This window comes from Falco peregrinus, chromosome 10, assembly GCF_023634155.1.
Source record: "Falco peregrinus isolate bFalPer1 chromosome 10, bFalPer1.pri, whole genome shotgun sequence".
Taxonomy (NCBI): domain Eukaryota; kingdom Metazoa; phylum Chordata; class Aves; order Falconiformes; family Falconidae; genus Falco; species Falco peregrinus.
This window is the reverse complement of record NC_073730.1, coordinates 1,097,828-1,120,555: the sequence shown is the minus strand read 5'-3', so window position 1 is coordinate 1,120,555 and position 22,728 is coordinate 1,097,828. Positions and strand designations below refer to the sequence as shown.

At 36.9% G+C, this 22,728-nt stretch overlaps 1 protein-coding gene across 10 annotated transcripts in view; it reads left to right on the top strand.

The window, feature by feature from the left end:
• Nucleotides 1–22,728, top strand: part of NEK7 (NIMA related kinase 7) — a 75,205-nt gene that overhangs the window by 43,922 nt on the left and 8,555 nt on the right. For 3 of the 10 annotated variants that reach the window (XM_055814997.1, XM_055814998.1, XM_027793325.2), the window contains 4 exons: nucleotides 2,089–2,197; nucleotides 4,490–4,597; nucleotides 12,534–12,628; nucleotides 17,098–17,211. In XM_055814997.1, the coding sequence (XP_055670972.1) occupies nucleotides 2,089–2,197; nucleotides 4,490–4,597; nucleotides 12,534–12,628; nucleotides 17,098–17,211 (426 nt within the window). Of the gene's footprint in view, nucleotides 1–2,088; nucleotides 2,198–4,489; nucleotides 4,598–9,242; nucleotides 9,385–12,533; nucleotides 12,629–15,707; nucleotides 15,734–17,097; nucleotides 17,212–18,665; nucleotides 20,505–22,728 lie in introns of those variants that run through there. The other 7 variants (XR_008748946.1, XR_008748947.1, XR_008748944.1 and 4 more) reach the window with 7 other exon arrangements.

Genomic DNA, 22,728 nt, shown 5'->3' with positions numbered 1-22,728 from the left:
CCCAAGAAAACATTGAGAGTATGTCTTTTGAGGAAAGAAGATAGCGTAATTAATTACTACACAAAATAACATTCCATGAGTTTATTTTAAAGATAATTGGATTATTTTTAAACCTATACAAATGAAAATGGTGTGTATTTCTTTGTTTTGTTTAAACATTGTTAGTAAATCTGGCAGCTCTCTTTTGAATCTTCTTTAGATCGGTAAATTCTACAGGGTTAATAATATCATGGATGCTTTCAGGAAGAGAATTTGTTATTATAATGCAAAATAATTAATGCCTTCAACAGAATGAGACTGTCTTAAAAACTGTTATATTGCATGTTTGCACTGTAAGAATTGAAGCCGATTTTGTAGTGTACAGTCAGATAACAGTGTTATAGATGGCAAATGAATAAAATACTAAAAGAATATTTGTAGATACATACTTTGAAAGTATGCTGATATACTGTAAGCATATTGGAATGGAAATCTGTAATTGAAAATCTTCTCATTTCAGACATTATGTGAATGATGTTTCATCACTGCTTGTGCTTAGATTTGAGTTAAAGAAATAATAATTCAGAGTGTTTAAATAAAGTACCTAGTTATAATTATGGTGATTTCAGAATGCATTTTAAATCGAGGAACTATGCTTTTATGTGCACATACTTACATGTATTGTGTATTTGTTTTAAAACGAAAAGGAACCTGGTCTCCATCTTCCTGTTGACATCAAACAATCCTCTGATATGCAAATCCAGCTATGGGGAGAACAGATACACAGGGTTTGTTTGGATTCGGTCCAAGACTGAGAAAAAATTATATTTAAAGAAGTAATTTATATGCTTTGCCTCATTTAAATGAAAATGCATTTTGAAATAATCCCTATAACGAAAAACATTTTGGTGGAATGTTATGATCCTTTGTATGACTGATGCATTTTGCTATAGCTAGTTTAAAACCATCTTTCTCGTACTCCTGCGTGTGTCTGTAACGTGTAGATGCAGCTGTCAACTTCAGTGGCACATTTTAACACAGTATATGAACATATTTTTATTTTTCTGGAGTATTAGATGTTTGTTATATGAACTTTCTTAGGGTGTGCATGTTTGTGAAATGTGCGTGTGCACTCATGCTATTAAAAAAATGAGTACTGTGCTTTCCCTCTAAAATTTTGCTGGTGTTGATGTTGTTAATGTGCTTTCTTCATGTGTTTAACTTGAAAATCTGTCAAAATATGAATTCTTTAAAAAGAGAGACTAAATGAGCAACAATTTTTCAGTCTTACCTTTTGCTGCAAAATTTATAATGATCAAACTTGCACATTTTAGCATTGGCTGAATTCCAGGTTTTCAGTATGTATTCTTGGAGGACTGTGTTATTTCAGTCCCTGACTATAATATACAAAGGAGATGTGTGTAGCAGAGCATAATTATGTTTCATGCAAGCTTTAACAGGCCATTGAACTGTTACCAGTGATCGGTAATGGTTCTTCATACAGGATGGAAAATGTTTGTACAGGAATTAGATCACTATGAAATGTTCAGAAATCACAGTTCCTTCGGTCCCCTTTTATGTATTGCAGAAGTTTCTAAGACTAATCTGATTGATTCTTCTTACATGATCTTTGTGATTGTGTGTCACTACTGTTTTTATTTCTCCTTCTATTTAGAAAATGAGGGCATGGAAATCGATGTGTGCCACAGAACTTCCCGAAGTAAATACTTCCTTGTACCCACAATCTTATATCTGACCTTTATTTGTTCTGTTGCTGCTTACTCTATGCTATGCTATTCTGACCACATTAATCCTGCACTGAGGATTGCTAAATACCATATAAATCCCTTATTTTGGGCTAGCAGTTTTATTTCATTAATGTCATTTGTGGCTCTGTGTGTTGACTATTTAAACACATACATTGATGATACATGTATTAATGTTTAAGGGGAAAACTTTGTGCGTCAACAAGTTTTGTTATGCCTTTCTTATTAGGTTGTGAGCCTCTTGTATCTGGTTTTTAAATAAACGATTTTCTGTTTTCTCTTTTCAGTCATTTTAAGCAAGTTTTAAATTTTAATATTCAATGTCCATTCTTTCTTCTTTAAGCATTTTAAGAAACAGAAGAGGTTGATTCCTGAAAGAACAGTTTGGAAGTACTTTGTTCAGCTTTGCAGTGCCTTGGAACATATGCATTCTCGTCGTGTTATGCATAGAGGTAATGCAGGACCAAAGATTATTTGTCTTTACTAAACCTTTTACTATGTGAGAATTAAGCTGGTTCAATGCAAATGACACCAGATTAACATCATCATGGAATCAATTTTGACAGCTGACACAATGTATGCTTCTAACGTTTTATAAGTAACGGAAGAGTGTGAGACAAGTTCGTGGTTGTACATTTGTTGTGGTAGGCATTTGTTTGCAGCAGTGACTTGTGATACCAAGTTTTCAAAAGTAAGTGATAGTCCTGTAAGTGGTGGAGAACCTGCCACTGCAACCTCTTTGCTTGCTCAATTCATTTTGCTGGCTCTTATTTTCTGTCCTGTTGTTTGCCTATTGTCTCTCCCAAGTATTGTTACCTGCATTCTTGCACAGCTATCCATCCATTCTTTTCACCTCTTGCACCTTTTTTTCTTACAAAACTATTTGCCTCCTGCTATGCCTTCTGGTGATGTATAGGCTCTTCTCCCACTCCCTTATCTACTGGATTATGTGCAGCCATGAGCATTTTTCTCTCCTCTGCTCCTCTCCCCTATTTCCAATCTCTGTGTCAAGTACTGTGTCCCAACAGCCCTTGCAGTTCCCAGCTATCTCTGTCAGGTACTGAATCTCTTTTACCAATTTTAAGCTGCAATATTGCAGTCTCCTCCGTATGTTGTCTTTAGTTTTACCTTGTAACTGAGTCAAAGAAAACAGATAGTAGTATAGCTGCTTCTCAGATGTAAATTTTTTTTTGCCTTGGAAATCCCTCTGGCTATGGGTTGCAAGTTGTGTTTGGGCTGTCTCTTTGGGTTCAGGTGAAATTACATGTCTTAAGTTGGTGGTTACCTTCTGCTTTGGTGCAAATAGCTGCCTGAAAGCAGAAGTCCCTCGATCTCTGCTGAGCTTTTGTCATTTGCAGCTGGAGATGTTGCGCCCTTCAACAGATCAACTTAGATGCCTCTGCCCCTGCAAATGGCTTTCCCTTGCGAGTCTCCTTCCCCTCCCCTCCCCCCCCCCCACCTTCATGTATATGTAGATACTTGCAAGTGCAAATTATAGAGAGAAGGACATAAAATTACAGATTCTTTCATTTTTCTTCTTTTTCTTCTTCTTCCTTTAATGCTTTTATTGCTAAACGAGTTTATTTCAGTATATTTAAGCTCAAAACCAAAATGAGTTTAAATTCCTTAAACTGAAATGCTACCTTCAAAGCTTCTGGCAAACCCATGGCAAATATAACAATTCCATGGTCACACACCAAAACCAATGACAACTAAAGCTATTTTTAAGTTGAGCTGATAGCTGTGTTGGATGTTACACAGAGGGTGATCCAAACTCCAGAAAACTAGGTCAGATAGCAGCATAATTGTCTGTCTGCCTCTCTAAATCAGATAAGGTTTTGTAACTTTTTACTGGAAACCCGAAAATGTTGGTTGAATGGTTTATTAACCATTCCTTTTTACTGTATCCATATTTTATGCAAACTGTAATTCCCTCATCAAAGTTAAGTGATAGTTGAGAGCCACAGCGCATTGCTCTTGAGCTGAGTAAGAGCTATGCCCACTTGCAGGCAAGTATCAGGTCAGTTGATTTAGAAAACCAACAGGATAGGAACCTTATTAAAAATCATAAAATAAAAATCTTTGCTTCTGTCTCTAAAGGATTGGATTAAAACTTAAACTGAATATTACTTGTGAAAAATAACTGTCTGGGGTATACATCGTTATTTTTCTTTGTTTCTACTTGATTAGCCCAATTCTATTGATGAGTTCAAATAACCATTCTCCTGAGTAAACTTGCTGCTTTTTTTTTAATGCCTGCTATTAAAGAGAATCAATTACAAATTTCAAATAACATCATGCCACTGTGGGTAATCTGATCAGCACAAGTGATAAAAAATACGTTTTACACTTCTGGAAAACATGTTTGGTCCATTATTTAAGACGTAATGAGAGGTTTTCTAGTTCTAATGGAAGTCTTTATTATATAGAGTTGGAATGAACTCAATGTATATGCTTCTTTGGGTGTGGGGTTTTTTGGTTTTTGTGTTGCTGTTTGCTTGCTTGCTTGCTTTTTTTTTTTAACTACTTCTCATGGCTTTTAATTTTTTGCTGGAGTGATTTTTGTACTATTCAGATAATTAATTTGAAATTCCAGATCCCAGACTTGCTCTTTCTGAACAGCACAGTCAGATTTTGTTAGTTAGCTGTAAATAAAAACTTATTTTGGTCTGTTATTAGTAGAGCAGTAGCTTTTCTTGCAACCTCATTGTGACTTCTAAATTTTTCAATTATTATTTTTTTAGATATAAAGCCAGCTAACGTGTTCATTACAGCTACAGGCGTAGTAAAGCTTGGAGACCTTGGACTTGGTCGATTTTTCAGCTCCAAAACCACAGCTGCACATTCTTTAGGTAAGCTTTTTCTCAGGTACAGGTGTTGATGTGGTGGACTGTTTTACATGGTAAAAATGCTGTGCTAACTCATGAGGAAGAAGAAAAGGGTTAGGTCCAACTAAAGCTTTTCTTAATACTGATAATAATAAAGGTGGTCAGCACCATGGACAAATACAAAAAAGCTGTAACACTGTGGTGTCACGTTCGGCAGTGCAGTTTGTTGGTGTCCATCCCTGCCTCCTTTGTTTAAATCATTTAGTGTATGCTTCTGGCTCAAAACAAGTCTTAGTGACAGTAGCGTTTTCTAGAAATGCTAGGAAAAAATAAGGTCAATAATATGGATGCACTTTTAAAAAAATCATTTGTACTGTAATCAGTGTCGGAAAGAATCTCGTAGTTCTGTGTGCTTGTACAGGTAGCATTGATGATGTTGGTTGTGTACCTTGAAACGGCTAACAGAGGAGCTTTCATGTTTTAAGGTAGAGTTTCTCAATATAAGCCAAGTAAGTCAAGGAGACATCAGAATTAGGCTTTATGAACGCCAGAGACTTCAAAAACAAAACAGCCTGAAGCAAACCAAAACCAAATCCTAGAAAACTTTTATAAGAATAGAAAAAAACCTTTCTGAAATGCTCAATTTGCTTTTTGGTAGCACATAAAAATTAACGTTGTATTGTCTTTTTCCAAACAAAATTTTCATATAATGTGCATTGTTTGAGTAGCAGGTAGAGACTAGATGACTAAGAAGCCTTTAAAGAAGAAAAAGTAAAAATTTGACAGATACTTTAATTTTAAATATAGGGAATGGACAAATGACAGAATATAAGAGGATCTCTCTAAAAGAGAAGAGGCTTGTAAATAGAGTAGCATCTGCTTAATGAGAAATCTAAGAATTAGTGTTTATAGTATGGTTGCATAGGTGTCTTAGTTAAGAAAAAGAGTATTTTCCCCTGCTGAAGTGGCTGTGTTTAGTAGTTGCTGAATTCAGGACCGTTCATGGACTGCAGAGGGTGTGAAATGAACATTCAGAGCCCTCAAAAGCAGGACCATCCAAAACTGTCTCCTGTTCCTTGTGCGGGCTATCGAGGCAGGCAGGACACCTTGCTGATACTGGGATACAGATAGGTAAAATCAATTCATGTGATGCTCAGTGAGAATTTTTAACAAATTACAGTGACAATTCTGTAATTAGGCATTTGGATACTTTTATATGCCTGATGAGTGCATGATAAGGAAGATAATGGCTAAGAAGACCAAGAATGGTGAAGTAATACTAAATCCCTGTCTTAGGGCCACGGGAGGACAGGAAGAAATGTGTTTGCTCAGGTGCTGATGTTTCTAATTAGACCATGACAAATCAGAATTCATGGATTAAGATACGCCATATTTATCCTCACCTTCTAATTTCATTTTACTCAGGTAGTCCTGGTTATCAGTACAGTGTGGAAAAAAGAGAGAGGGTTCATGTTCAGCATTTTGTACCAAGTGTGAGGTGTGCGTGATATTTAACAGTAAACCCCCATCTATTCTAGAAAGGAAAATTTTGATACAATCCTTACTTCCTTGTCTTTCAGAAAGCCTTTAGTCACTCTTTTGTGCGTTCCTATTTTTTTATCACGTTTGGTGCATACTGATACTGGTATAGTCAAAACCACGAGTAAACTGGTAAGATCTTAATAGGGGTGAGGTGAAATTCGGACACAGACATGCAATCTTGGCATTAATAAAAAAAGAGAGAGAAAGAGACAGAAGAGAAGCTGTGAGTCAAGACTGGAAACGTCCTTGGGTTCCACGCTGGAGTTCAGATAATAGCCCTAAAGATGTGACACTAGTTCATGGCACAGTGTATTATATAAAGTGCCATCGTAGCCCAGTGGCTGTATCTGGCAGCACTGGGGACAATGTTTGTCGCAGCTAGGTCCTGCTGCTGCTTGCGAACGGCAGGAGGATGTAACGGAGCAGCGTGGAGAGGGAGCTGCTCCTGGACTGTGTTTGCAGGAAGCTGTAGATCCTAGTCTGTGGGCAGGAGTGCACCAAGGCAGCAAAAGTCAGTTGTGAGGGCGGCAGAACTGGACTGGTGTTCTGTGGCAGAAGTCAGGAAGTTACAAGAGCAACAAACTGCTTCAACCCTGGTTACTTTGGCTTGTTGCAGGGGAGTGGTTGCAATGGGGCTAAAGACTGAGCTAGAGTTAAAAACTGCGTAAAACCTCCAAGCCCTTTAAAGTTCATCTTGCACATAAAAAGTCATCCAGAGGGCAGGGAGTAAGGAGATGGAAGCTTTGTTTCTAGTGTTGAGTGCTGTGTCTCAGTAGAGGAGCTGTTAATTTTATTTTCTTTTTTTCCCCCATCTCATCTTCTCTCATTTCCGTCTTAATTATGATCTAATGTCAGAATTCAGCCTAGGAAAAAGTTTTTGTTCAGCTATTAACTTAGGTGACAGTGGCACTCTGATTTATCATGTCACTAGCAGAGGACATTTTTTAAAATTAATTTCTCATGCAGTTTCTGATGCTGGCTTTCCTGAAATTTCATTCAAAGTTGTAGCTTTTTATGATTCCATAAACCTTTGGTGCACAAAACGCAGTGAATTAAAAACATACTGTGTGTAGCAATTTATACTTGTTTGCAGGCTTTATAAAAATTTCAGTAGGAAACTAGATTCAGGCTTTCAGAGATAAAGAAATGTACTAAAATTTTCATTAGCTACAGCTTCTAACTACTAATTATGAATAATACTGATTTAATTAGAATACTTGCTGATTGTCCATTTGAAACAAATGAAAATACTGCACTGGACAGGGTTTGTTAATGTTCCTGACTGTTTCTATAACAGCCTTATCAAAACAATAGAAATTTCTGTTGTGGCATGTATATACCCCTTTGAAAACAGAAAATCTTTCTTCCAAAAATGCAAAGGAAGTGGAGCCATTAAGTGTTGTTGATTTGATGCAAACTTGACAAAATTTTTTGTTTTCAGAAGACTTTTATATTAGAAAGAGGAAGATGATCCAAGAAAGGCTGCTTATTCCTTTCCCTGTGACTGGTTTTTTTTGTTGTTGCTGGTTTTTTTTGCTTTGCTTTTTTTTTGATTGCTGAATGCCAGGCCTTATGATTTTTGATGAAATGGCAGTTCTGAGGCCAGCTCATGGAAACGTACAGTTCTTATCTTTGTTAGCCATTAAGTAGATTTAGGGATAGTCCATATTTTAGTATTTCCATTAAAAAAAAAAAAAAAATCTCTTCAGTTCTCCAGTGTGGTTGTACTGGCGAGCTACACAGTATACTGTCCAGGTGGACCCTGCTGCCATGATGTGAATACCTTCTTGCAGGGCAAAGGAGCAGATCTACAATTTTAAAATGCTTGAAAACAAAGGATTCTCTGTACTGAATTCTGGTGTTTCTTCTGTGATTTGACAACTTCTGTCGTTTCCACACTACTCCGGTCCCTCACATAGAGCTGTTTTGTGGGATTTGATTGTAAACTCATGCAGGTTGTGGGGCATAAAATACCTTGTAAAAATGTGTGTGAATCCTCCTCTTTCCTCTTACATACGGATCTCCAACCCAGCGGAGGGTGTCAGAGCCAGTGCTGAGGTGGTGGTGTACAGCACTGTTTTGTTGTGACTGGAATAAGGTCCACATTCACACTGCAAACCAAACCGCTTTCAGAACCTGCACCCTGAGTGTACGGGAAAGGCTAGCACGGAAATCTGCAGCTGATCCATTGCAGTCATCAAAGAAACTGTATTAAAACAGCTCTTACTTTATGGACAAACACCTGAGATCTCTTACAGTAATTTGAAAGATGAAGATAAATTGGTGTGCTGTTACAATGCTACATTATATATAAACCCAGGATATTTTGAGATTCATTTCTGCAGTTAGACTATTTGCATAATGTAGGCTAGGTTGCAGAAATACTTTGGGTAAGTGCAGTAAATGTAGAGATATCTCATCTCTGTGGCTGAAGACAAGTCTATGACTTACAAATATCCAGCACCTATATTGAAATGAATGAGTTGAAAAATAATAATAATAAAAAATTATAGTTATGGAGAATTTGTTGTGTCAGTGGTTGGTTACCCTCATTGTTCCATAACTGCAGCTTATTCCTGTGATCGTATGGACATTGTCATTCATAAACTGTATCTTTTGATTACTTAAATAAATGGGGCCTTTGTGGTTTTTTTAACCTTAAGTCTTGTTTTGGAGTTCTTTAAAAGTCAGAAGAGTTACTAAGGTGATTTTTAGTTCCTGAACTTGGATAGTTACAAATTCCAATGCATGGAATGTCAGTAATAATTATATGGCCTTTTTTAAAACTAGTCTATTAAACACCTTCTGAATCAGCCATTAGACTGTTTTGTGTTAGAAGTATTAATGTTTTCCAGGCAGATTTTTCTCCCAGCTTAAAAATGCTTGATAGTATTTAGAGCTAGTTACTGTATTTCATCCAACTTCTCAATGCATTGTTGGTTTTTAAGTGAACATACATTCCTCTAACTTAGCTGTAGTGTGAGTTACGTGTTTATGCAGCTAATAAGGTGGAATGTTTGTATCATAACTCCCTTCTTCATAATTTTTTTGCCTCTGATCCTTCAGATCCAGCTTCTTGTCCCTTAATAACCACCATGTCAGTTCTGTCCATTGCCTCTCCCAACAGCAGAAAGCTTGCCTAAAGAAACAACGCTTTCTGGATCTGCAGCATCTTTAAAGGGAGGGAGCTCCAGAGCAGCAGTGTATTCTGAGAAAGGAGTTTATTTGACCCAGGCCATTTTCAAGGAGATTACCGTTCAGACCTGCAGGTTAGCAGAGATGTGCAAATGCAATGAACAGAATGCTAAAGCTATAGGTTGTGTGCTTAAAACCATAGGCACCATAATGTGTTACACCTGTGTCTTGTATTATCCCACTCGTGTCCTCAGATGAGTGAAGAAAGTCATAGGTCTTTATAGTATTGTGATGCTGTATTTCACTTAAGAGAAAAATATATCTAAGACAGAAACATAATATATAATCACATCTGGTAGTTGCCTGCCCGTGGTACATACTGAGATGACTCACTGTTTTAAAGGATTGTTGCAATGCCTTCACTAGTTCCTGAATATCAGAATAATGAATCTTCTGTGTCATGTTCTGTTAAAAACAGTTTACAAGTGGTAATGATGTCTAGATCTTCAGATTGTTTTTGTGATTCAATGACTAACATAACTGTAACTTCAACTCCTTTCACTTGTTGGTCATTGAGGGCTTCAGGTTGTATTGCAGTTAAGGTGTTACACTAGGCTAAACGCCTGAAAATGATTGCATTTGTTCTTCCTTTTCACTATCATCAATCTTTCACAGTCATATCAGACCTCTAATGTATCAGCAGGCTTCCCAGAGCTACTGGTTAAAATTACCTTTGCTTTTGGTAAACTATGAACCTTCAAACCTCTCTGTTTTCAGCTGTCCCCCGTGGATTCTGTGAAGCCTCTTTCTGGCACATTACTCACTGCCAGCTACTCGTGTGATGTCTCAGAGCAGCAAAGGTAGTGCTGCTGTAATCAGCTAAGAATCAGATTACTGTTAAACTTATTTTTTGTTGTTAGATGAATTCTGTCAACAAAGCACCAGAATATACTAAACTGGTGCATTAGTTAATGGATACAAAATACAGCTGAGAATTTTCAGAGGTTTCCAAGCTAGCAAGTCCTTGAGGTAAAAAAAATTAAAAGAAAAAAAAAGGGGAAAGTATAACAGTGAGGATGATAAAAATATGAAAGCTGTGTCATGCCAATTATTGTTTATTTAGTTGGCAATTTTAAGATAGCTGTCACTAAACACACATTAAAGTACTGCTGTTGATACATTAGAATAACAGAGTTGTTCCTGGGTATTCTGGTAGTTATTTTGGTGTTGCAGTTCACCCATCTGCATGCTTTTTTTTTTTGCTTTTTTTTTTTTTCTTCTCTCATGGAAAAAGACCATCCCTCCTGACCATTCCTCTGTTGTGGGTGAATACAAGCATCCCAGGAGAGTAAATGATTTTCACAGTACTCCATCATTTTGAGTTGCCTTTCCCCAGCCTTTCTCCTTTTAAGCTCTTGATCTTTTGTGTTCTCTGTTTGGAGCTGCAATGATTCCTCAGGCCAGCACTAAGGGAGCCTCTGGGGAGGGGGCCACGGCACCCTCCGTTTTCCTGGGGTTGGAAGCCTCCTCTAAAATATTTAGGGGGTGAAATCCATTGTAGGATGCAATATGGGACCCCCATCCTTGCATATCAGTTAGAGAAGCGCGTTTTCAGTTTATATTGGTTTGGAATATTGTTTTCAATATTTTCCAAGAAGGAGATCAGTTGAAATTAGGGGTTACCAGCAGCAGTGGCCTGACCTGGGGGAAGGTGGTACTGCGTTTTCCAATCTGAGCTGAGCCTTTCAAGGAGGAAAGCACTACCCCCCCTCCCCACCAGCCCACTCCCCTCCCCTTCCTTCCTAAGGTAGTATGACATAGTTCGAGATGTCAGCCTTTCTAAAAGATAGGACATGTTGTCAAAGAAAGAAACTTAAATTTTGGAGATTTGAGTAGAATTATTAATCTGATTAATTAAAACTATTAACTTGATTGTTCAGATTGGAATTACTTATATATTCATTATATCTCCATTTCCACTATTCATATAGAGATCAGTTCTGAATAGGTGAGGCTAATTCAGAAGTGCAGAAGTGATAGGAGATCTCTGTGTTAAAATAGTCTGAGGTTCATACTGTAGTTTTTGTAGTTTGAAGTGATAATGCTGATTTTAATACCTGGCTGTGTTGCAAGATGTTTAGTTTCAAAATAAGAGCAATTTGTATTCAATTCACAAAACTCAGCTGGTTTTCATCATCAGAATTCAGTGCTTGAAATATTCCACACAAAATTGAAGTAAAAATCTACATAGATCTGTGATTCTTTTTGCTGTTAGGTAGTCACTTGGGAGGATACAGGGAGCAAGTTCAGAGACAATGCACCAAAATTGCCACTACTGTTGTTTTTTGTAACGTCTTTTCTTTATAGATCTGTCACATATGAACCCTTCATGTGGATATTATTTTTTTTGGTTTTAATGGCTCTTTTTACAGAGCTGAAACATCTTTCAGAATTTTTCTTCCAAGTGACTTGTGATGCAGGTGGATAGGGTATGATGAAAATCAAGGGGAGAGATGTCCTGGCCTATCCAATGTAAATTTGCTCTGGGACAGTCCTAGTAAATACTGCTTTTCAAGAGCAGATGTTGCGGAGCCGGTGGCTCTGAGGCAGGATTAGGCCAGGACAGCCACGGATTTGGGACCTGAGAAGCCCTCGCAGAGTCTAGTCCCGCAGCAGATGGCCGAGGAGGCACTTGCAGGAACCTTGGCTTCTGCTGGGCTCGCAGGTTTGCCTGCCTTCCTCTCGGGGAAGCGGAAGATCCTGGGTCTCGGGCTCAATTGTAGTTTCAGATATTCAAACTAATATGTGTTTATTAGTTTCAAAAGCATCTTTTTCAAATGCCTATATTCTCAAAAGGAAGAACAGATGACTCAAGTACAAGCTGTGGAAGGGAATTTCTAGCTGTTGTCATTTCCAGCCACGGTGAGAACAGTTTGGAAAGGAGTGGGGATGTGTGTGTGCATGTACTATGTTCCCTTTTGTTCTCTTCAGAAAAAGAATTACTTTTGAGTTCTTTAAAAGAAAAAATTGGAAGTATTTTATGATGGAATAATTCTGGTAATTAGGTATCAGTAGTAAAAATAAAGCTGCACTGAATGAAACAGATACCTAATTCGTGTGTATTTCTATCAAAGTGAAGAGTCATAAGTATGAACTGAAATTGTACATGCAGGAATATGAGAATCAGAAGATGGAAAATGTTTTTTCAGCCAGGAAAACTGTATTTTTACTACTATATAAGAACAGGAATTTTCATTCTAAAATACTTCTGTATTTATTGCAGTTGGTACACCTTATTATATGTCTCCAGAGAGAATACATGAAAATGGTTACAACTTCAAGTCTGACATCTGGTCTCTAGGCTGTCTGCTGTATGAGGTAATATTGATATATAAGTGAACTTAATAACACTGTGCTCCTCACCCCCTTCCCTCCCCTCCACATGTATTAAGTACTGTTTTAGGATCTATTCCTGTATCTTTGTTGTTTAGAAGAGTAGGTAGCATTGTGGAAAATCTACTTTCCAGCTATTTTAACTGTCTTTAATATTAGTGATGAGAATTCTTATGTAACTTCAACATATGAAATACTCTTTTACTTATGTATTACTCAAGATTTGCCTTTTACTGGGCTTGCTGCAAAGATTTTACAGCTATTTGTTGAAGATGTAACTGAAGGATTAATGAATGAAGGCAAGCACATGTAAAATTGTTCTAGGTATTTTAATGGCCTTTGATTATATGATTTTGGTAATACGTGCACTGAGAAATAGTAGGACTGACTTGAGGATGCCAACTAATGCTTTCAAATACTGTGATATTTTAATACAAGTTTAATTTCTCTAAAATTATTTAAAACCTAGGTAAAACAATTTAAAAAATGGGTTCCTGTGTACTTATTACTACTAGCATGGATTAACTATTTTTTCTACTCTTTCTGCTCCTCCAATTGCTTAAACTATAATTGTTCGTTATTTTCTGTATTCATATGGTCAAAATTGGTAGGTGACACACAATTTTAAATGATGCTGTATTTTGAGAAAGAAAAGATCTGAATGTACATTGAAATTGAGGTGAATGAAGGTGGGGAGAACAGGTAGGCTTCTAAGGCAACTATATCTTCAAAGTTCCTCGCATATCATTTGTTGAGCAAAAGGCTAAACACTTCTGTAGAAGGATGCTGGAAAAAAAATTGATTTTGTGTTCCAGATAAAAATGATACACCCAAGTAACTTTTCATTTACCTACAAGCCACTTGCCTCAGTGAGTCAGCAGAACTCATTTAACACATACTCAAAGAGGATTGGCACCTCCTGTTATTTTAAGGATTTGGTAGAAAACATTGTCAACCTGTTAAAGTTGTGTGTTACTACTAGGTGAATTGTCTCCAGTAATAGTAGTTTAAATACTAAAAGGGCAAATACCTGTATTGCAGTTCTGCAGACTTTACAGATCTGTGTACAGCTGTTGCTTCTAAACATTGGGAACAATTGACAGGAATGAGGGCTGATACCTCACAGCAAGTATTTAAAAGTTTAAGTCCTGAACTGAAACTTAATCCCATATTGGGATTACTTAGTACTGACCACGGCAACTGCCATCAATTGCAGTGCTTGATTTTTACACATTTGTGCAAGCAGGAGCCTAAAGATAGCGGAACAGGTGATGAAGATTTTTCACTATTACTACTTCTTTTCCCTGTATTGATTTTCTTAAGGAATCTTTTAAAACTGGAAACAAACAAATAAAACAGTTGAATAAGTAATTGTTACATAAAATAAATGTTAATTTTTAAAAGTTGAGCTTTCTTCTAAAGTAGATAAAATTGCTGAATACAAATCAATAGCACTTTTATAAAGAAAAAAATTTGAGCTTGCTGCTTTGATGCTGGTACAGTATGTGTGCTGTATATGTGAATATTAATTTTTCTTTGATCTCGTAAATAATTTCAAAATAGCTAAATAACTTAATTCATTGATTAACTCAGCATGTTTATATACCACCCTCTTTTCATTTATTTTAGAAGTTTTACCAGGATGGTATTTAAGTTGATATGGAGATATGTTTGGATTTTTTTCCTTATTGTAAGAATAAAGTAATTATTAGGATACTTATTGTTTATATATATTATACAGCTATAGTATATGACAGCATCTTTGACTATAGCTTTTGATTTTTTTTTTTTAGAGGTGCATTTATCCCATTTAGTTAATTCTACAACATATCAGATGTTTGTGGTGGTGGAGTTTTCTTTGTTGATCATATAGATGTAATCTTGAAATTTTAGGTAAACTCATATACTTAGCATTTTTCTCTTTTTTTTTTAATTATTTGAAAGTGGTTACTTAAGGATCTTCAAGACGTGTGGACTAATGCATGGCATTTTTATTACCCATGCAGTGTTGTGCTGGGTGTCTATTGCCTGTATTTTAGCATGTTTTACTACATTGATTTCTTGTTGATATGTGCTCATATGTGCTCTGGATTCTCTCCAGCTTAATTGGAGAAAAGCTGTGGCATGTTTATCACTCCTCAATAAATAATTGCTGCTAAACTCTTTTCAGTTATGTTTTAATTTAAGTTTAGACTAATTTGCTATAATGTATGTTGTTTTTAAAAATTATTTCTAACCTATATTACAGCCTATTATTCAGTACTAACTATGTGGCCAGTAAGATTTTTGAAAGTATATTTTAAAGTCTGATTTTTTTTTAGAGCCCCAGGTATTTCTGAAACCTCAAAAACACTACCACTGGAATTTTAATTGATATGCAACAAAGTAGACTTTACTAATTAAAATCAAGATGCTGTGCTTTTGCTACATGGACCTTTACATGGAAAAGTAGGTCTTACACGTTTCCTTTTATTGTTCAGCGTTGCAATTGCATCCTTACAGGGTTGTAGGTTGGTGGCTTACAGTTCAAAAAAAAAAAAAAAAAAAAAAAAAGGAAAAAAAAAAAAAAGAGCGAGAGAGCTGCCACCAGCCCTGAAGACAGACAGTGGGCTTTCGTCCCTCAGACACCCCCAGAATACTAATCAGGAAAGTCAGACCCTGGAGGTCAGGGAGCAAGTCAATCATTCTAGCGATCGTCTCAGTGTGGAGGATCAAATTAGCCTGAAAAATTCAGCTGCTGGGAGGAGAGGGCGAGCAGCTGTCAGGGGCAGCAGCGAGATGCACTAATGAACCAGATGAATAGTGCAAAAGCTTGAAAATAAAAACAGGACAGTTGACATTTTTCATCTGTCAAAGCAGGAGATGCATGAAAATATAGTATTCCTGTTTTAACTCCTTAGGGGACATTCAGAATTTCTTTAACACTCCGCAGCATTCAAACAAAAGTACTTTTTAATGAACACCTAGAGTACGAAAATGAGTATCTCTGCATTTATTTAGAATTTCTGCATGCGTACAGACCCTGCAGTTGATTGTTTTTTTCTTTTCTTTTTTTGGTCTTTAGCTTGCATTTTTAACATTCTTTTTAAGGTAAGAGATAATGTCATGTAAATCCAAAAATTAACATCATTTTGGTAGCACAGTTACAGAATTTTTGGGAGGAGTGTAGGATGGAACTGTAGCATGGTATCTGTTTTGGGAGCTTTAAAATTATTTATTCTTACTTAAAGTGAACGTGAAAAAGTACTGAAGTATTTGAGAGCATTTTTATCAGCTATAAAGTAAACATAAGAGAATTTTGATGATTGTCTTCATATGTTTCCCCCAGTGATATTGGTGCTTAGACACGAAAGAGTTAAACTGCTCTCTGGAAGAACACAAGACAGATGAGAGCCATTTTCAGCTTGTCCTGTCCCTGCTGAAGCTCACTGAGTAGCACAGCATGGATAAGCGTGTTTCACACACACTTTGTCTGTCTGGGGAATGTACACATTGTCCTTCCAAAATCAAACTTATTAGCACATGTAGAAAAGGGTGACTGACTTTGGGGCAGCACTGAACTCAAAGCAGCGTTCGTGCTGCTGCGGTTCAAAGGCTTAGAAGGCTTTGAACAGAATGGAGCGATTTTAAATGAATTTTTAAATTTGTAATCCTGCTAACCATAGCATTTGTTTCCACCTTCAAATGTTAAGGTGTAACATTGTCTGGAAATAAAGTGTAGGTTTACTAATGTTGGTTTTAAGCTAATCATTTATACAAGTGCTCTCCAACAGATATTCTTAATTTTTTATTAAACTGCAAATTATAGTCATGGATGCCAGTTCTGCACTTCCGATAATTTTTTGGGAAAAGTATTTTTGAATAACAGACTGAATCACAGTGTTCTTGGTTTTGGGGTTTTTTGGAAGTGTAGACATAGTATTTAGTTTTCTTGCTGTAAAAAAGCCACCCCTGTGTCAAAGTCTAGTGGAAGTCTAATGGAAGATTACAAAATCTGCTGCTGTTATCCAGGATTTTCAACATACGGTATTGCTTTAGATCAGATAATATTTTCGGATAAATCACATGTTTTCTTCTGAAAGGTATTCAGAGGAAAACTCCGTGGTAGGTGTTGGCATTCTTTTCGTCCCCCTCATTATCTGAGGACCTTCCACGCTCATAGCAGTATCAGAAACTACTCAATTTTTCCTCATGCTGTATTAATGAAACTGGAATGGTGTACAGTTCAAATATTGCGATATGAGGATTGGGACAGGTGCGACTGTATGACATAGACTAAGTGGACACACTGGTTACAGTAATGGTTTTGGAACTTCTGTTTATAGCACTGTGACACTTTAGGCAGCGAGTTGAAAGTTGTTGAAAATCACTTTTGACTTGTTAGTGTTACAGATTCTGTGACAAAATCAGGTTTTCTTAAAAACACAAAAGAACTGTACATTTTCTTTACACAGATGGCTGCGCTGCAGAGTCCCTTTTATGGTGATAAAATGAACTTGTACTCCCTGTGCAAGAAGATAGAACAGTGTGACTACCCCCCCCTCCCTTCAGATCACTATTCAGAGGAAGTAAGTAACTTCGCTTTGCATGGGCGAGATCCTCAGGTCATGTACGCTGGCACGCTTCCATGGGAGTCAATGAACTTGTGTGATTTTACGTTATTTGCAGATTATGCCCTTAAGTGTTTGCTTGTTGAACTTGCTCAAATGTTCTTGTTGAAAGAAGTCTCTGATGGATCTTAAATCTGGGGGGATTGATGGTGGAAACCTCATACTGCTAACTTCTGATTGCATTGAGCTTCCTCGGAAGTATGACGAAATTCTTTCCCAGAGTGCACGATATGTTCTACATGCCAGAATGGGACTGAGTCTTACATCTGTGGTATGCTTTTCTAAAAGCACAACTATACAAGTTTATGTTGCACAGTAAATTAGTGCGCTAGCCTCGTATCTCTAGGGGCTTGCATTAAAACAGATACAATGTAACTCACCGGTAAAAATGAATTGCTTAGTTTCTATTTGTCTGCATTATACAACTCGGGTGTTCTGTTTGATACAGTTGAACAACAGTTCTTTTCCAAGAAAGAGTGGCTCTTGACAACACTAACAGAAAATTTCAGAAAAATACAGGCAGATGTAACATAATTGAATTTGAACAATATACTTCTATCGCAGTGGTGTTTGTTTTAAGCTGATAGCTAACAGTCCTTTGCTGTCATTAATGCATTTAAGGGGGTGTACTTGCTTTTTCTAAGCTTCAAAATGAAAAGAAACCAAATCAAATAAGTATTTTTTTTAGTATGAGTAACAGAGTGAAAAAATATAAATGCTTGCTTTTTAATGTTCTGAGATGCCAGTTTTGAAATATTTTCCCACTTTGGAAAGAACAGGGCAGACTGATAGAAGCTGTAAACCAAAGAACACATATTAGTAACCAATTTTAATTGAATTCAGCCTACATAAATGAAAGATTACTTTGAAAATGCAAATAAACACAAGCAGTAAAATACTTTTTTTAAAAAAAAATTTGTGCAATTTCATTTATAGGTAGGGTTTGTAATTCTGAACCTTCTGAATTTTTTTGCATTCAAAGACAGGCATTAGACTATTAATAAAAGATTACTGCCCAGTGTTTTGTTTTGTATTTATAGTTACAGTTTTTCGCCTTTTGTGAAACAAACTGGACTTAAAAAGATAATCCAGTGATGTTACAAAGGATGAAATAATGATCTATTGTGTAACTTGTATAGTGTATCTCTGTGGGTTTTCCAATTAGTCATTTTACCTTGGCTGTTTTTAATTATTATTTATTGTAGACTATAAATACGGCAGTTCATATAACCAACTTCAGAACTGGAGGCCTAGAAATACAGTAGGGTGTGAACAATAATGCAAAATGATAGCAAGAATGTCAGGGGCCGTTCTTTGTTGTGTCATTCATGCTGTCTTCCTTTTTCCATGAAGCACATGAATATTTCACATATCTGCATCCTCATCCTCTATTCTTCTTGACTAATTTTCAGACTGTCTGAATTTGCATTTCACATGGTAGCTGATTAGGAGATGCCGAGTGCAGCAGCGAAGCCTCAGCAGGCGGTTTCCATGGTGACCTTCAGCAGGATTTTAATGATGATACCACTAGTGATTCGTTGAAGTTGGCCTGCCTGCAGGGCTACTCCGCTGCAGCTAAGTGTGAAGTTGGATATGCGGATTCCCAGCCAAGGGGCAAATATCAAAGTCTGGCCCAGATAGAAGGTCTTAGAGTTTGGATGGGGAAAGACATTCCACCTTTTGCTTTACAGCTGTATAGTTTCTACTGTTGAAAACAGATGCAAAGCACAACATGTTGTGTTTTCTTTATTTCAAAGCAGACACGTATTTCTGCACCTTGGATAAACCGGTTATTTGCAAAACACACGTAAGTTATTTTGAAACATAATGAGAAGTCAGAGCTATGATAGGGATGAAAATAGTTACTTAAAAGAAGTAATCAGCTGTGGAGACTGTAATGGGAACGTTCTTTATGTTCTGGTATGAAGACTTGTGTCTTCAGTAAGGTACATGGAAAAATAGATATGTTAGTTATTGTGGCAAAATAAACCTTTTTTACTTGTATGAGAAAAATGGTGCTGGTGTGAACTGTATATAAAAAACCAGAAACAAGCAAGTGTTATCTGTCGTATTAGGATACTGTCCTAAATGTTTCACCTGTACTGGAAATTTAGATATCAAACCTTCAACCAGGTTGGAAGCACACTCAGTGAGCAGTAAAGATCAGGGATCACTGAACAGTAAAACCCACTTCATATTTTATAACAAAGAATTTTCTGAAAGAAAAATTTCACTGAGCGTTGATCTCTGTATCCTCCGATATGGGAGTGCAAATACCTTCATTACAAAATACAAGACAAATGCTTTTTAGAGAAGCTTTTTGTAAGTGAATAGAATGAGTTTTAAGATGTGACACACTTCTAAATTTTGAACTCTCTGTAAGACAAACCTGTTAGTAATGTATTGCATCTGTGTCATCGGAGAATAGTGTGACAGAAAGGTGTACCTTAAGATAGGTGGACAGATGGATAATTTTTTAAAAAAACCTTTGAACAGAAATCCTGATAGTCGTAGATGCATTTTCACAAACTATTGCTTCCACAGTAGTCGCAAACCAAGATTTTCAAATGTTTAACAACTTTGGATATCTCAGTTTTTGAATATTCCTTAAGAAGATCTGGTATTCAGGGTGAGTACTCAGCATTTACTGAAAGCTGTTCTGCTTTAGGGAATTTCAAAGCTGGGGCTTCCTTGCTACCCTCAATCAATACTCTTAAAATCTTGTCAGCCATTATTAGTGTGACATTGCTTTCGTGATAGGTGAAGTTTCTAAGTTTTCCCTTTGATTGGAGTGCACATCTTCTAAAGTCTATAGCCAGCCTCCTACCCAGATGTGAAGGCTGAATGAGCCAGCAAGTCCACAATGGCAGTGTTATTTTCCAGCCAAAGGTCTTGGGAATAACACTGAGAAAGGACTTCAACATCTCCTATTCAGAGTAAGAACGGTTTTGTGGGTTTTTTCTCATGCAAAATTTCCTACATGACAATTTCAGTTTCAACCAGCTAGCAATGCAGAGTACTTGCCTGTCATATTTCTGTCTTTCCTCCCTCTTCCTGACTTGAGTGATATTTATTTCATAGCTGAAAAACCTGCTAAAGTTAAAGAAGGTGTGTCCCACTGCTCCGATGTCAGGCTAAGCTCCAGGCTAAAGACAGTCATTGCGCTAAGTGCACAGAGGAGGTTAAGAACAATAAGCAGCCAAAGAAGTTTGCAGCTTGGGGATGCAACAGGAGGTCCCTCCAGCTCAGTCGTAAGTCTCCTCTGCCTGTTGGCCAGTCTGTGCCAGGTAGTAAAAAATTACTCTTGTCTTTAATGATAGTCTGACTTTTAGAATCCCAGTTCCTCTTCCCATGGTGCTGTGGGGCTCTTCTGCTACCTTGGAAACTTTAGTAAAACTAGAGGGGTTGACAAATGGATTTCAGGTTTATTGAAATGGATATTCCTGTAGAAGCTGAAGGAATAGTGCTATAACAGAGTATTAGCATCCAGCATGGTCCCAGTTTTAGTCCTGAAAACAGTTACGCAGGAAGACAGTCCTTCATCCTGTGTAACCGTTCACCTTCTCCCAAAGGTTTGCTGTTCCATAACAAGGCTCAGAATTACTCAAGGATTTTGAAATTATTCAGGAATCTGTGCTGTCATTGTGCAGCATCCCAGGCATAGTCAGCTTAGTGTTCCTGCCTTACAACTGAGATTCTGGACTGGGGAGGGGGAAGGAGATTTTTGCAGTAATAGTGGTGACCAACATTTAAATGTGAAGGCTCATAGCTGAAAGAGGTCTATTTGGTTTATTTTATTAAAACAGTGAAGGTTTGTCACTAGCTGAGCTCACCATTTGCACTATGTTGGGAACAGAATTTGAGTAAGCTGATTCAGTGACTGTCTCTTACTGTGAATGTATTCTTGTAGATCCTTTCTTGCATCCTAATAGTAGCTACATGTGTTTTGGTTTGAGTAAATAATAAGAAGCTGGAAAAAGCCACCAGTCAAGGCCCTATGTGGGTGAGTGGTTTTTGCAAGTATACTTACAGGGATTAATAGGACTTCAAGCCTTACATGTACTTTTGAGTAATGATGCCATTTTGCTACACCGTCTTTCTAAACAATGAATCTTCTTGGCCGTTTTATTGAAGCTTGGACTTACAATGTACTGTAACAAGTAGCAAAGTAACTCTGAAGAAAGGCTTCCTGTTTAATGGCTTAACAAACAGTTTGAGTCTGAAATTGATTTTTAGATGATAAAGTTTGGTTTAGAAAACAAAATTAGTTACCACAGGCCAGGATTGAAAAGACATGTAGTAGTCTACTGGAGGTAAACAAATCTGCTCACGCTTTTCAAAGGTAAACTTTGAAAATCTACTTCTGCTGTTCTACCTACAGTAAAGTTATTGATATAGAGCTGGTAAAAACAGGAAAAAGAATACTTTGTTTCCCCTCTGATGATAGTTTCATAGGTTTCAATCCCTCAAGGTCTTCACTAAGACTTTTACTGTATGCACTTCTATCGAACAGATGGAAGTCTTCACAGAGAAAGATAAATGTATATGTACAAGGTTCCATGTTGTATTCTGCAGATAAATTGCCCTTGTACTTTCTTTACGAAATGTTATTTATTTGAGTCTAATTTCAAGCTTGAGGTTTTTGGATGTTCTTCAGTCTTGTCTGTTTTTTGTGCAGGCTGTTTGAGGTGTTGCATAGCAAGCTGCTCATCTCTGCTCGTACACTGTGCCTGTTGCTTATGCTGTGTCCCACCCTGTTTCTTCTACAGGACATTGTTTTGCTTTGCACATTTGTGTTACGTGCTGGCAGTTGTTACTACTTACAGTACTTCATGATTTCCAGCGTTCTATTCTCCAGATGTTTGGGGGTTATTACAGGCTAATAGTTTTTCCTATCAGTAGTATAGTACTTTATTTATTGGCTGCCAAAATTACCATGATGGCTTTTCTAACTCCATTACTCATAATACACTTAGCATATCTAAATTTCAAATAACAAGTCTGTTACAGATTATTTTGATTTAATGTTTCTTTTCAATCCAGCAATTAGACCACTATCTTCAGAATTAATGATCCCATTTTTAAATATTAAGCCTTTCTTCCTAAAGAAGGGGAATGTCTAGTGACATAGTTTTTGTACAGGTTTTTCATATTTAATAATACATTGTGTGTAGTTTACAATGTTTCTGCAAGGGCTAAAGAGCAAAGTTTTAAACAGTGGTATACAACATTTCTTACTTAACTTCTGGGCTCCCTGTTCCTGTGCAGTTAAATTAATTTATTAAAAAGTGAAGAGTATAATTATAATTTGAAATGCTGCTTGGTCTTTTTATAAAAAGCAGGAAGGCAACCCTCTGATGGCAGGTTTGAATATGCAGTCTGTGTTCCTTTTGAATAAGCATGGTGATGAGGTCACTCGGTGTTAGTTGCAATAATTACAGCTTTTTTCAATAATCATACCTAATAATACCTGGA